The sequence below is a fragment of the Neopsephotus bourkii genome, unplaced genomic scaffold (assembly GCF_033783945.1).
Source record: "Neopsephotus bourkii isolate Nb327-2 ecotype Australia unplaced genomic scaffold, CSIRO-AGI_Nbou_v1 NB_1234, whole genome shotgun sequence".
Classification (NCBI taxonomy): Eukaryota; Metazoa; Chordata; class Aves; order Psittaciformes; family Psittacidae; genus Neopsephotus; species Neopsephotus bourkii.
Window position 1 is genome coordinate 4,131,056 of NW_026901719.1, and position 13,906 is coordinate 4,144,961.

At 36.7% G+C, this 13,906-nt stretch overlaps 1 protein-coding gene across 14 annotated transcripts in view; it reads right to left on the bottom strand.

The window, feature by feature from the left end:
- MAP3K15 (mitogen-activated protein kinase kinase kinase 15) overlaps positions 1-13,906 on the bottom strand; it is a 101,166-nt gene that overhangs the window by 62,575 nt on the left and 24,685 nt on the right. For 11 of the 14 annotated variants that reach the window (XR_009727084.1, XR_009727085.1, XM_061364555.1 and 8 more), the window contains exons 2-4: positions 11,019-11,158; positions 8,092-8,115; positions 3,129-3,200 (exon numbers count right to left, since the gene is read on the bottom strand). Coding sequence is in view for 12 of the 14 variants with exons in the window: in XM_061364555.1 (XP_061220539.1) it covers positions 3,129-3,200; positions 8,092-8,115; positions 11,019-11,158 (236 nt within the window). In the remaining 2 variants the exon portion in view is untranslated. The remainder of the gene's footprint in view (positions 1-3,128; positions 3,201-8,091; positions 8,116-11,018; positions 11,159-13,906) is intronic. The other 3 variants (XM_061364553.1, XM_061364551.1, XM_061364552.1) reach the window with 2 other exon arrangements.

Genomic DNA, 13,906 nt, shown 5'->3' on the forward strand with positions numbered 1-13,906 from the left:
TGATGTATGGACCCTAATACAGTCTGACAGTTACAAGCCAATCTTCTGCTCCCAAATTTTGGGTGTCTGAGATGTACTTGCATCCTATAGGCCCACTCTGTGCTAGGAAGCATATGACGCAGATCTCCCCACAAAGAGAGAGAGAGATACAGAAACACAAGAATTGGAAAGACTTTATGGTGGTGCTTAATCCAGAGGAACCTACAAAATATTTGCTGCATGCTACCTTCAAATACCAAACCAACCAACCAAGAAAACCTGGAAATGTTTCATAATGTATGTAATACCTTTAGCACAAAATTCTAGAAGTAAAAATATAAAGTCCTAAACATGCCACATAAAAAGTGTAAACGTAATCAAGGTGCTGAAAGGGGAAGTAGAAAATACCCTACAGAGCCCCAAACCAGCAAGTTCAGAGTCTTTAGCTCCTGAGCAAGACTCCAAAAACCAGATAACTGCAAAGTTTTCCAAAGCTACTAGAAGCACCAGTTTTGAGCTATGACAATTCTCTGCTGTTTAAAAGTAAACTCTGCATTTCAGAGTAACTAGACAGGAGCACTGAAGCATGGGTCAGTATGATACATCTAACACAATCAACTACCACTAAATACCCTTCAAACTCCACCTTGGGGATATCAAGGCATCAAACATACAGCAAAATCATACCTTTCATTTTTTCATAGCATCTAGGCTGGCACTAAAGCCGTAGCTGTTCAAAGTCACCTTGAACAATGGGAGAATGCTGAGATAATGGAATGAATAGATATGAAGATGGCAAATCTTTATGGACATTAATAAACTCGATGAGAAATAAACTGTTTATGGGAAGTTAACAATGTGTGGCATGCAGTTACTAAAAATACAGATGGAAAAAAACCCTGTATCAGTACATCCTGTTGTTGATATGTCTGTAAAGATTTAGAATTTTAAATTATTTCTAATAGATAGAGATCAAGCCACAATCCTTCCTCATAAACACTACAGTACCTTATCTCTGTTGTAACAATGTAATTATCTGTTGCAATGTCATCTTCACTTCCTACCAAAAAAGGTGGACAATTTGCAACTGAAACCACCAGTATTTAAAAGCAATTTAGTTTTCAGTTTATTCAGATAAACACTGAGTTCAGTACAAAACAAAAGCTGTGCATAAACTCTATTCTTAAACCTGTAATAATGAATTAGCTCTTCCTGCAATGGAAAAAAAAACCCCAATTTGAAAGCCTGAGGCATTTTGTGACATAAAGGGATCTGCAGTCATCGAATGAAAAGACGGAGCAGTTTTTCAGAAAAAAATTAAATTACATTTGTGAAACACTGTATTAATCTTATTCAGCCAACATCTCATCTATTTGGCCTAGATTTTTTGCCTCTGTGGATAAAAAAATCTATACAATTAAAAACATTTTTACCCACAACAGACTTGTTTTTCTGTGCAGAGAAGAACTCTGCACAGATTTGAGCATGTCACCTTGTCTGAAAGTAACCAGCTCCAATTTTCTAACTTATTCTGTCCAAATCTAACATATAATAAATTATAAAGCTCCTTCATGTAGAGTGTGTGGCCTTTCTGAGAGTGTCTTTCTTATCTTCATTACATAGAAAACCAGTTCTGTCCCTGTACTTTTCTTACACTGTTAAACATTAGAGATGGCTTTAAAGGTTAGAGAAGGAAGATATCATCCTGGCTTCTTATGATTATCTACTCAGGATGCTGGTCTCTGACACTGCAAGCTAATCATTGTGAAAATTACTGTGCTGTCATACACCACTTATTGCTTTTTAGGATAATGAATAAATAACACAGGTGAGTATGAAGTAAAATATATAGAAATTCAAGCTGCAAGTATATAATACCTATAAATTATGAGTTATTTAATTGTAATAGAACTATAACTTCATAGCTTATGAAGACTGTATGCTGAGCTGGTTTATTTCAGGATTAGTAGTTAAGCTCTTCTTATTGTCTTATTTTAAGAGATGTTTAAGTTAAAAATAACAAAAAATCAAGCAGACTGAAAAAAAAAAACCAAACAAAAAAGCTGTCAGTAGCTCATCTACCAGTAAATAATGTGCGCTCAGTATGCTAGTAATGAAAATCTTGCATTCAACAACACTTCAAAATCTAGCACTAAAGGAGCCAAAAATTTAGGAAAGTAGGAAAAACAGGAAATAACTAAAAGCAAGTTGAGAAAGGGACCTGTTCTTCAGAGAAAAATGGTTAAAGGCATTAATCACAGAGTCATGCTTTTGCTGAAGGGCTGAGTTAGGCTCACATAGACCATTTTTAGGCTCTAGGCAAGGCAGGCCAAGTGCAGACTACTTTTCATCTTAAAACACTCCTCTAAGCATTTTGTTAATGCTGCTAAAAGTAAACTTTTGACCTTACTAATGTAATCATTTTTTTAAATTGCACTGCTAGCTATTCCAGTACAACTGTCACTGTGACAGACACTACACTAGAATTAAAGTTTAGAATTAAAGTTTAGGAGCTCTATTTTTCTTTTTTTTTTTTTTTCCTCCATATAAATAATGTTGCATAAAATCTCTGCATTCTTAGAGAGGCAGTTATGCCTGCACAGCGAAGATCACGATTATTTTACTTAAGCTATGCAGTTCATTTTGCTACTTATTCAAGCACCAAAAGTGTTAGGATTTCTTAGCCTACCTTATCAAGCAGTTACAAGGAAAACACGTAGGATAACAGAAAAATAACTGTATTCACTCAAAGAAGTCACCAAGTTTTGAGGGTTTAGGGAGTTTAACCCACTGTTGCCTTAAGAATTGTGGTTTTCACTGTAGTTTTCTCTGACATCACATTCCTATCCATCATGCAGTACAGTTGACCAAGACTTTTAAAAAATACTTCCTCTTCTAAAGTTGAATATATGTAGTATTTTTATGTAAAGGCTGTGAAGAGAAATTGTCACAAGCCAAACATCCTGGATGCTGGGATCTAGCTTGCAAGGAAAGAGTACTCTAAGATAAAAATCACTTTGAAGAAAAGATCCTGCCTAGCACTATTCTTAAGGCATCCTTAAGATAGAAACACTGTACATTTTTACACGCCTAGAAACACAGTTACAAGAGGGTATTTCAACAGGAAGCAGATTTAAAGTAATACATACTTTGTCTATCAGATAACCACTGTGGTATTCAGGAGGTACTTGAACCCGAAGAAAAGCTTTGTGGTTGGCAACCTACTCCATATAGAAGTAAAACAACAAAAAGGAAAACACCACCACAAAACAGCGTAAGAATCAAAAAGACAGACATGACACATGAATAGAGAAATTATTAAAGAAACAACATAAAATTAATATAGAAACTTACAGCAAGTCCATTTAGAAGGCCAAGAAAACAGGGCAATACTCTTGCTACCCAGTATGTAAGATTTGTCTGTCTACATGATTTGTTTATTCATTTCCTTGTGTCGTCAGAAACATACTTTCAAGTCTTACTTTTATGAACCTATCAGACTGATTGCATGATTAGTTAACAGTAATCCAACCACTACTAATACACATCTCTTGAGATAGTAATATTTCCATAAAAACTACAGAAATATTTATTGGCTATTTAATATTTACTGGTTTACCCATTGCCTTTTTCACTATTCTCCCCTCAAAAGAGAAAATGATTGCATCGAAGATGTTCCTACTCCTCTTTCATTCTCAGCCCTTTTGCAAACTCTTTTAATACTTTTTAATATTTGTACTGGCTCAAGCTTCCTTAGAAATATATAATTAAATGACCATATCATACAAACATTTATATTTTGTAAAAATAATCATAAAATATAAAAAACTACTCTGCAATATTTCTTCAGATTATTAAATTCATATAATGTAATCATACTTTTAAAATCTTGGCTCTTACATGTATCCATTGGGGCTACTAAAGTGGAGAATATGAGTCCAAGTGCAAAAATCTGTCTTAAGTGGTTTTTTTACTTAAATGTTCATTGCCTTGAAATAGTAGATGCAGTCTAATTTATACAGCTAATGAAACTCTGAAGAGACTTTCTGCCAACTACCATAAGAAGTGATTTTTCAATATAAAAATTCCTTACGGCAAGGATAAATTGCAATCCTGTTCCCTTTAGCTTAAGGAGAATTTTTGCTAATGACTCCTCCATGGTCTAGACATTATTCTTTGCTTGCTATAGGAGGTGCTACATGATCTAACAAAAAAGCCCCAAACCATTTAAATCTCTGAAAATACTTGATCAGGCCTAAGTATTTTATAATAAACCTTTTGCTTTCATAGCCAGTTTACTTTCCTTTAAATACCTTCCCTGAAAGCAATTAACAGGGTTATTCCAATTTCTTCAGGCATACCATCAACTAAAGAAAAATCAACTATTAAGTCTTTTTCCTTATATTCTGTACTTGCCATAATAATTTTTCTAGAGTGTGAAATTCTAGCTTGTCTTTTCAATGCCACATTCAAACAAACTGAATGTATCAAAGTATGTATCTCAAACTATGTGCAACCAACACTAGAACTATTCCCAGAAAGACTGTATATTTTGCTTCCTGACTCCAGCAGCTTTAAAAAAGTCCCGTGTGCACTCTTGGACTTTTTGTATACAACATTTCTTAAAATCCTGTAGAGGGAGAGGAAATTTCCCTATTGAAACAAAATAAAAAAATCAAGGATAGCAACAAAACTTTGCATCAAAATGGAACAACTTTCCCATGTGTTTTGTCTATTACATTGGTTTGGGGGGAAATAATTTTTTAGGCATTTTTTGCTTTAAAAATCCTTAAAATTTCATTTCTTCAGTAAACTAATGTTTATCTGACATCTACAGAAACTCCAAAACACAAGCCAGTTTTCCTTAGGTGAATTTATTTTGCTGTACTCTACAGTCCAGTAGCATCCACGGTGCTCTCAAACCTTGACTTTTCCATAATGACACAGGAAACAAACTGTTCTGCAAGACTGCATATTTGCAATTTATTTTATCAGTTCTAATTTTGACAGAAACTAGGAAGCTGTGCATATACCCTCAACACAATTAGCAGAAAACAGCCCTCAAAGCTCAGAGGAGCTCTGCAGAAGGAAACCTAACTGATGGGACATAGAATCTTGACCTTGAATTTCATGCCAGGGCAATCCATTCTTGGGAACTGAATTCCCAAGCCAATAATTCTTTCCTTTTGTATCCAAGTATGCAGTAAATTATCAATGCAGAATTTTAGTTGTTTGTTTGAGGAAGTCAAATAGAACTGAATCAAATTCCCCATCTTATCTCACCCTGAAAACTTCTTTCCTATATGGTGGAGGGAAGGAAGGAAGTTCTCCTACTCTTAAGCTCTTTTTTCTGACAGTAAGCTATAAAAGATCTCGAACTCTCACCACTGCAGTATGCTGCTGTATAATTTTCACTGTTAGACCAGTTTTACTTAGGCCAAATCTCAAATTAATTGCTGACCTTTTTTCTGTGCACTGTTTTCAACTTTATGTCCAGGTTCTTCACTCTTGCCTCCTCCTTGATGCTGAATTAGAATATAATGTTTTCTTTACAAAGAGAGCGTCCATTTTATTCAAGCCTTACTGGTTATATACAAAAGAAAATCACTCCAGATGACACATAAGACATTCATCTGCATCTTTAACACGGCTCCACATGTGTTCCATGCTATGATTTTGTTTGCACCTTTGTACATGACTTCAGATTTTCAGGACAAATAGTAAGGGTGAGGGTAAACAAACCTCAGAGAAAGCTCCAAACTCCAGCAGCCAGCACCGAAAGTTTCATTTGTGCTGCTGGAAAAACAGTTTGCTGTGCCTGGTAGAATCTCGGTTGTTCTCCTTTCTGCTATACACAGTGCAAATGTGTGGACCCGGAGGCTGTAAGATGTGGAGAGGACTCCCCTTCATAAAACCAGCAAGGGTATTCCTGTGGCTAATTCTGGGTTGGAGGAAGGCTTAGGAGCAGGTCAAGTATCTATCCTCTTTCCAACATGTCTTCAGACCCTAATGAAGAGTGCATTTAAACTCCTTCTGCTATTGCATTGCTATGGAAGAGGCATACCCACATTTTCTAATCAAGAAAAGTGAAACGAAAACACAACCCCCTAGTACAGAGATATTAACTCTTGCATCTAATATTCAGCATTTAAACCGAAGTGGCAATGTAAATACATACCTCACTGGACACAGTAAATTCACACCAATTCTGGACCTACTTAACTAGGGCAGCAATCCTCCTTAGCAATTTACTTCAAACAAGATATTGCCCATACAGTTGTAAAATATTTAACCAAGCAATGAAGCAATAGCACCATATTGGGGCAGCAGCAAACTGCAAGCCTCTCATGGCAACTTATTGGATCTGAAAGGAGCAGAAAGCAATTGTCTATTTGAAGTCAACTCTACCTTAGAAAAACATAAAGTTTTAACCTATTAACTATTTGGCTTCCTAATTAGTTTGCTGTAATTTCTGATTAAAAAAAGGGATGAAAGAATGCAATATAAGAGCACATTTAACTAATAAAAGAGAACAACCTCATATAACAAAAAAGGGTCAAGAATCCATAGTTGGTATTTATAATCTTTTTTTCTCACTGTATTTTACTCAAAATTGTTTTCTTAATTTAAACACTTGAAGAAAGTGGGTTAGGCAGTCCCTCATTTTTAAAGGAGGGATCAGGATCCTAGTTTCAAGGTACTTCCCTGACCTGTCTGCTAGCCACATGGTGTTTACAGGTCTGATACCAGGCCCTGTTCCAGAAACCGTGTTACCAGATCCATCTTTTCTTCTCTTCATGTGAAGGTAAATACCTCCCTCTGTGGGAGGAATCTGCCAAAAGAAAAGATCGCAGGCTGCTGATCTGGGTTTACCTAGGCTGAATTTGCCTCCACTAATCTGTCCACTAGGATGAAGTTGCCATCACTGTGTATCTTTTTTCTCCATTTCTAGAAATACCACTAAATGGCTCAGTCATAATTCTCTCTCTTGCTCAGGAGGGGAAAGTACGTGCTTGTTAGATTTTGGTAAGTTCATCAGTTGATGGATAGTAGCATTCGCAAGCAAATCTGCTTTATTCCTAGGACCCCCTTAAAAAGCTATAAACTGGTAAATGCAATTTACACCCCACAGGTGAAACTAGTTCAAAGATCACTAAGACAGGGAAATTACCTGGACTTACTCAGGAGCTCAACCTGATCTATCTTTAGCCTACATGTAGTGCTGTAGCCAGTTATAAACAGCAGCTCAAAATAAACTGTAATGAATTATTTCTTCTAGTTCTCTTTTAAATTATTATCAGGCTCTAAGAACATTTAATTATTTTAGTCCTGCTCAATATTGTTCAGAAGAAAATTAAAGGATATGATGAATGGGGGGAAACAGAAAGGAATAAATAGAAGCTTAAGATTTTTTGCAGATTCAGTAGTCCTAAAAATAACAGTGTAGAGTGTTTAATGAAAATAACTACTAACATGATGTGAAGTGAGACAAAATGTGTAACTGTCTAAGATATTCTGGCGTATTGCATTAAGCCTAAAATAACCACTACATTTTGTCTTGGTTCAGGCTTGCTTACTTGTTTAATTTTACTTGCTTTAAGGATAAGAGTATTTTTACTTTGGGAAAAAATCTTTTGCATTCCTAAGTAAAATCTGTGAATTTATGAAGAAAAGGATGGGTATACAGTAGTCAAAGCTGCTTGGAGATATATATACACACACTATATATATATATACACACACACATATGCATATATATCTTGGAGATATTAAGGCATCACACACATGTATACATCTGCACAGGTGGGTGAAAGTGGTGGAGGCAGAGAGAATTTCTGAGTTTACATTTTGACCTATCAACCTACAGACATATATATACTGCCAGTCTTTGAGAATTTTCAAAGGAACTTCCAAAGAAAAGTAACTTTTTAATTCAGCTTTACTTTGGAAAGGAATTCAACAAGATTTCCACCAATTTGAATTGTATATAAGTGAAACAGACTTCCTTCAATCATATAGAGCATAAACATGCTTAGCAGCTTTGTATTAGAGTTGCTTCAAACTTAGTATCCTCATTTTGTGTTTTGAAATGAATGTGGATTTAATACTTACTGTGTTTTTCTGAGATACCATATCCTGGGGGGGAAAAAAAGAAAAAATATAGGAGAGAGAAAATAAAAATGTTTATTAGTTTTTATTGGGAATTATTCTTTCCAATAAAAACAACTGGTATACATATATATACACACATAGGCACGTTCTTCACATTATAATCCAGATTTCCTGCCACAGCAAATTACAGGTAAAGGGACAGAATGATATAGAATCATAGAATCATAGAATAGTTAGGGTTGGATCAAGCAAAGTACTTAATTGTGCTTTGACAACCTAAGATTATTCTGCTTAAGTAACTTCACGTGTGACGGCCTGAAATCTGCTGCACAGAAAATGTTCATGCCCATAGACCCTTTTCCACAACAACAGGCAATATATCAGGAGCCATCTAAGAAGTTCAGTTTTGCAAATATGACCCTCTTGAAATCCAGATTACATATTCTTTTATATGCTCAGAACCAGGTTGTTTTGTAAAGAACATTGGTGAAACTGAAAATACAACTCTTGGGATAATTTCTGCATGGGTCCTAAGATACAAGTGATATAAAATCAGGCTGTCCAAACTTCACAGATATTCCCAGTAGAAGTAACAACAGTCTTCAGTACTACCTTTACAGCGCTTAGGGTAGCCACTCTTAAGAGGCATGCACAGCAACCTAGATTGAAGTAAAGTAATAGATTTCTGAAAGGAAGGAAAAAAACCTGACCACATTAGTCATAAACCTGAGAATAAAGAAAACACCAGCAGATGGTCAAAAATACATATTAAGGTACCAAGACCTAATAAGAATTACTGATTAACTTAAACTCCTTAAGCCAAATGAAATACTTCCGAGCAAAAGTGATGGAAAGCTTAGAGATATGAAATATCACATATCTGAAAATTAAAATGTCTTCCTAACTAAGCAAAGTATCTCCAGTAGATGTTTACCTATGGCAATTAAAAATCTTTCTTAGCAGGGAGAAATGAACTCTTCTGAGAGCTATCCATCAGCTACACCATGAGATGTCTCATGAACTGAAAGGGTCCAAGAACAACCCTTGTCTACCTTTTGAAGTATTCCTAAGAAAGAGGAATTAGCATACTTGAGTGATATCCAGCACTGAACCGGAGATCAATTGCAGAAGAGGTATCAAGGACATCAGGGTAGGACTGAATCATGTTACATTGCCCTGCTTAAACTACTCTAGCACTTGATCTAGAGAATCTCTTCTACTTGATTTCAACAACTTAAATCAAACCTTCTATTCCCATAGTAAGATAAGCTAGGGGCACGTGCAGGACAAGGAGGTTATGCAAACAACTGGTAGATGAGGAAGAGGTACTGACAGAGTTTCTAGCAGAAGAGGGATGAAGGCAGATGGTAATTTTTCTAATCTTAAGTGATCCAGTCACGCTCCAGTGTTCCCAGATCCCCAGATTTGTCATTGGCTTTATGTCCTCAGACAAAAAAAAAAAAAAACAAACCCAGAACTAACAGTGCAAAGAATTGCAAGTTCTGGCAACAATCAATGTGAAGACCCAACCCATGGATGGATGTAATCCTGGAGGTCATTCAGCACTCCAGTCCTGGAGCAGGGGCTTGCGTATGTGCTTGGCACAAAGCGCAGAAATCAAAGCCATCCACAAAGGTCCTTATTGGGTAGGGACTAATAGATGACTAGCCTGTGCTTCCCAAACTTTGGCAGATCATTAGGAGAACCAAGTTGGTTGGAACATCTGAGTGACCACATGGAAGAAAGGTAAAAATATGCTAATGAAAAATAAAAATGAAAGATCTCTTTGCAGTCAGGTGTATTACCAATGCATGCTGAAAAGTTGCATGCCTGCCTACACTGATTAGCTAGAGGAATGGAGAGCATGCAAGTATGCCTTAGCACATGTCTGTATGGATAATCTCTGAGCAGAGTGTGAGAGGCTCCAACTCTGAGTTCTTGTGACTCCAGGTCACATGGAATGTGTGTGTGGACTATCACCTGAAGAAAGCAAGCATGTAATAAAATTAATGTGAGCAGAAACAGGAGCAGTGACAGGTCAGAGCTTTTCTGGGAAAAGTAAAGGAGACTCATACAAAATTAAGTTTTATCTTAGTATTCTTATAGGATCAAGAGAGGTTGGAGAATTCCAAAACGGGTATTTGGACACTGATGGTGTGAAAAATACAAAGCAGTAAGGATAATAACTCAAAGTAAGGAAAAAAATAACATGCATGAACAACACTGCTCTCAGTGATGGTAGCAAGAAAATGGATGATATTAAAAACAGCAGTATGTGATGATACAGAGGATTAAAGTCTAAATGTGATCTAAAGAAAAGACAACCTGCACTGAGAAAGACAGGAACATTCACAATATATGACCTGCATCCACAACAGCAATTTTAGGTCTTAAGTGTATAGTATGTATTATCCTACTATAAAAATGAACAACGAGCCTATAAAAAGATTTGTTGAGGATCTCTTTTTTTGTCTTCAAACAGTATGAAAAAGGAGATTCCTGTAGTCTTAGCTGCTCAGTACCTAGCAGATGCAAACTTCATCTGACAGAAGTGCTTCAATAGTAGGAGTATCTTGCAATACAGCCCATGTTCAAGCATTGTTATCATACTGGCCAAAACATTTTTTTTTTACATTTCCTCTAATTATAAGAGGGAAAGGAAGGGAAAAAAAACCCGAGCTGCATTCTCACTTCCATGTCTAAGCATCCAGAGCAAAATCAGTTCCATATTACAGATCTTTTCTGCTTTTATGCAATTCTAATCATTACTATTTTTGCTAGCAGATGTTTCTCTTAGCATGATTTTGTAATCATGCTATCAAGAAATCACATTCAATGGATGTTTCAGAAAAAAAAACATTCATTTGCATGATCAGTTATTTAAAAATATTTCTGAAATAAAGCAGATTTTGAAGCAAGAACCTTACTTTGAGAGACTGAGCAGTGTCAGCATCAGTGTCATGGTAGAGTATAACATTATTAGCCATGTCAAAGCTTTCACGCACACCAAGGTGGTAGAACAGTGATGGTTGCTTGGAAATATCACTCATGTCCACAACTGCAACATCTGAAAAGAGAGAGGGAGGGAAAAAAGAGGGCAAGAAAAAAAATAATCTTACACACAGTTTTGTTCTTACACATAATTTAAAATAAATCCTGAAATTACAAGTACATTTGGACAGACAAAACTGGTACATTCAAATAAGAATAATTTTCTCATGGTACAAGTAATTTTACTATTCATATAACAGACAAGAACCTACTCAGGAAATTATCACAGTATTAGAATAATTATGAGTCAGAGTTTATGAATTCTGCTTGAGGGTTTGAAATCACTGCATCAGGAATACCTCACACGAAGAAGCAATTCTGTGTTTGCTCTCTGAACCAGGCCTGACAGCCTGAGTGCCTAATAGGATGTAAGGCTCCAAACCTTCAGTTGGAACCTCTAAGAACAATAACGTAGCAGAAAATTAGGGAAAGTGCAAGTCCAAGTTTATCTTAAGAGGTTGAGGTTTGAAGAACAGGAAAAGAAATTACTGTGAATGTTGACCCCTAAAAGCTAGAAGCAAGATGTTCAAGACGAAGGGTGCAGGAATAAGGGGACTCAGCCATGAGTAGCAAGAACAAGACTTCCACTGTTCTTAGGCAGTATTCCAGTAAAAAATGGGAGTAAAAAAAAAAATAAATGATGTCTGCAGAAGATAATTTATACAGAGAGTTGGAGAGAAATACCCCATATTATGCAGAACAGCTAAGATACAGGCAAAAGATTCTGAGTTCACCATTTGGTTCTCCTACAAGCCTAAAGGCCAGTACAGAGAGAAGAGGTAACTGGAAAAAAGGACTTAACACCAATTTTTTTCCTTGATCCTTGTATCCTCTGCACTAGCTAAGAGAATTTTGCTTTAAAGCTTTTTCAAGGTCTGTATCATAGAATCACAGAATTGTTTGAGTTGCAAGGGACCTTAAAGATCCAGCTCCAACCCCCCTGCCATGGGCGGGGACACCTTCCTCTAGACCACAAAGCCCCATCCAACCTGGCCTTGAACATTGCCAGGGATAAGGCATCCACACCTTCTCTGGGCAACCTGTTCCAGTGCCTCACAACCCTCACAGTGAAGAATTTCTTCCTATTTGTATGTGTCTGTATGTCTGTCTGCTTTCACTGCTACGGGATAGATGGATCAGCTTAAATCCAAAGTATTCATAAGATGAGAGCCTTGGCATTGAAACCACAGGATAGTCTGAGGTTCAAAACAAACTCCAGAGACTGGGTGCAGCTGGGTAGTAAATGCTGTATCTCTGAAGGAGTAACAGACAACGTCTGTACCTACAAGGAATGACAGAGAAGGGTGAGCAAGAAACTAGTAAACAAGAAATCTAAAAGCAGATCTGATATATAAGATCCAAATACAATAGCCAGTTTACCTGGGCTCCACCAAGGTTAAACATCACAAGGACAAATATCCCATACTTAGTATGCAGGTTCTTGGAAAAGCCTGCAATGAATATACACTTCTATACAATTCCATCAGGCTATGCAAACACACCACACTGAGGTCAGCCAGTCCCCCTGGTTACTAACAGACTCCCTGTTAAAGCACAATGAACATTTTGAGTCCAAAGACAATCATCTGCCTGAAGACCAAAACATCATCATTCAAGAGAAAGAAAAAAACCCAACCACCCCAAAACCCAGCAAAAGAAGTAAGCAGCACAAAAATCCAAACACCTCCCCTTTCCCCACAAATAAACAAAACCTCCACACAAAATCATGGCAACATGACAAAATCCCTTATTCCTGTGGAACCTCAAATCCTGCACCATTTACAGATGATCTTTCCAGTTTCGGTTTAGTCAGCTATCTACAGCATAGACAAAATTCTTAGTATATTGCACAATGTAGGGTCACACAAACTGAGCAGACTTGAGGCAGTACACCCCAGCTCCATAAACACATCCAATCTGCATTATCTGAATATTTTTGGAAAACATAAATTGCCTATACAACAAAAGTTAAGAGAAAATAACAAGAAAACCTATAAACAAATACCATCTAGGGAAAAAAAAAAAGGAGTCTAAGAGCTTGGACTGTTTTCAGCAGTTCTTAGTGAGCCGAGTGCTGTGAAATCAAAATCACCATCTTGGTAAAAGAATTTAGACAACGCATTCATATAGCACACAGATATTGCATTTTACAATACAGTGTGAGCAATGATCCATAAGAGAGTTTATTGAAACAAGATTATGCAAGTTCATTGCCACGTGTAATAGTCTACAACTGAAATTTGTCTTTTATTGTCTGCTGCTAGGTAACAATATAAGTAGTATCAGAAACACATTAAATGGATATAAGAACAGAAATAAGCATCTGCATTAAAAAGGGTAATTATTCATCACTTAGATACTAATTCACACTGAAAAAAGATTACTGAGAATGAGCTTTTCTTGTTTATTCACACTTCATGAACACAGGTGTGAATAAGGGAAATCAAATAAAACAAATCGTAAACTAGCAGAGATGAAGATGGTATCAGAAAAATATGCATGCAAGTGAAAACAAGCCCCAGGAAGATAATTGGCAGGGTCAGTCTGATCATGGGAATCAAGGGATGACACACAAGCAAATGACAGTGGACAGAAGAAGAGCATCAGAACTGCTAGTGGCTGTGGACTAGAGCAATGATGAGAAGCTGCTTTCCCAGGGAGCTCTCCAAGCTTCTCTCCAGCAGGAGCAGTAAGCTTGGAGCAGGGAGGAAAGAGATCTACTCGCAAACCAGCTTTACTAACGTGCTAATGAAATGTAGCTTGA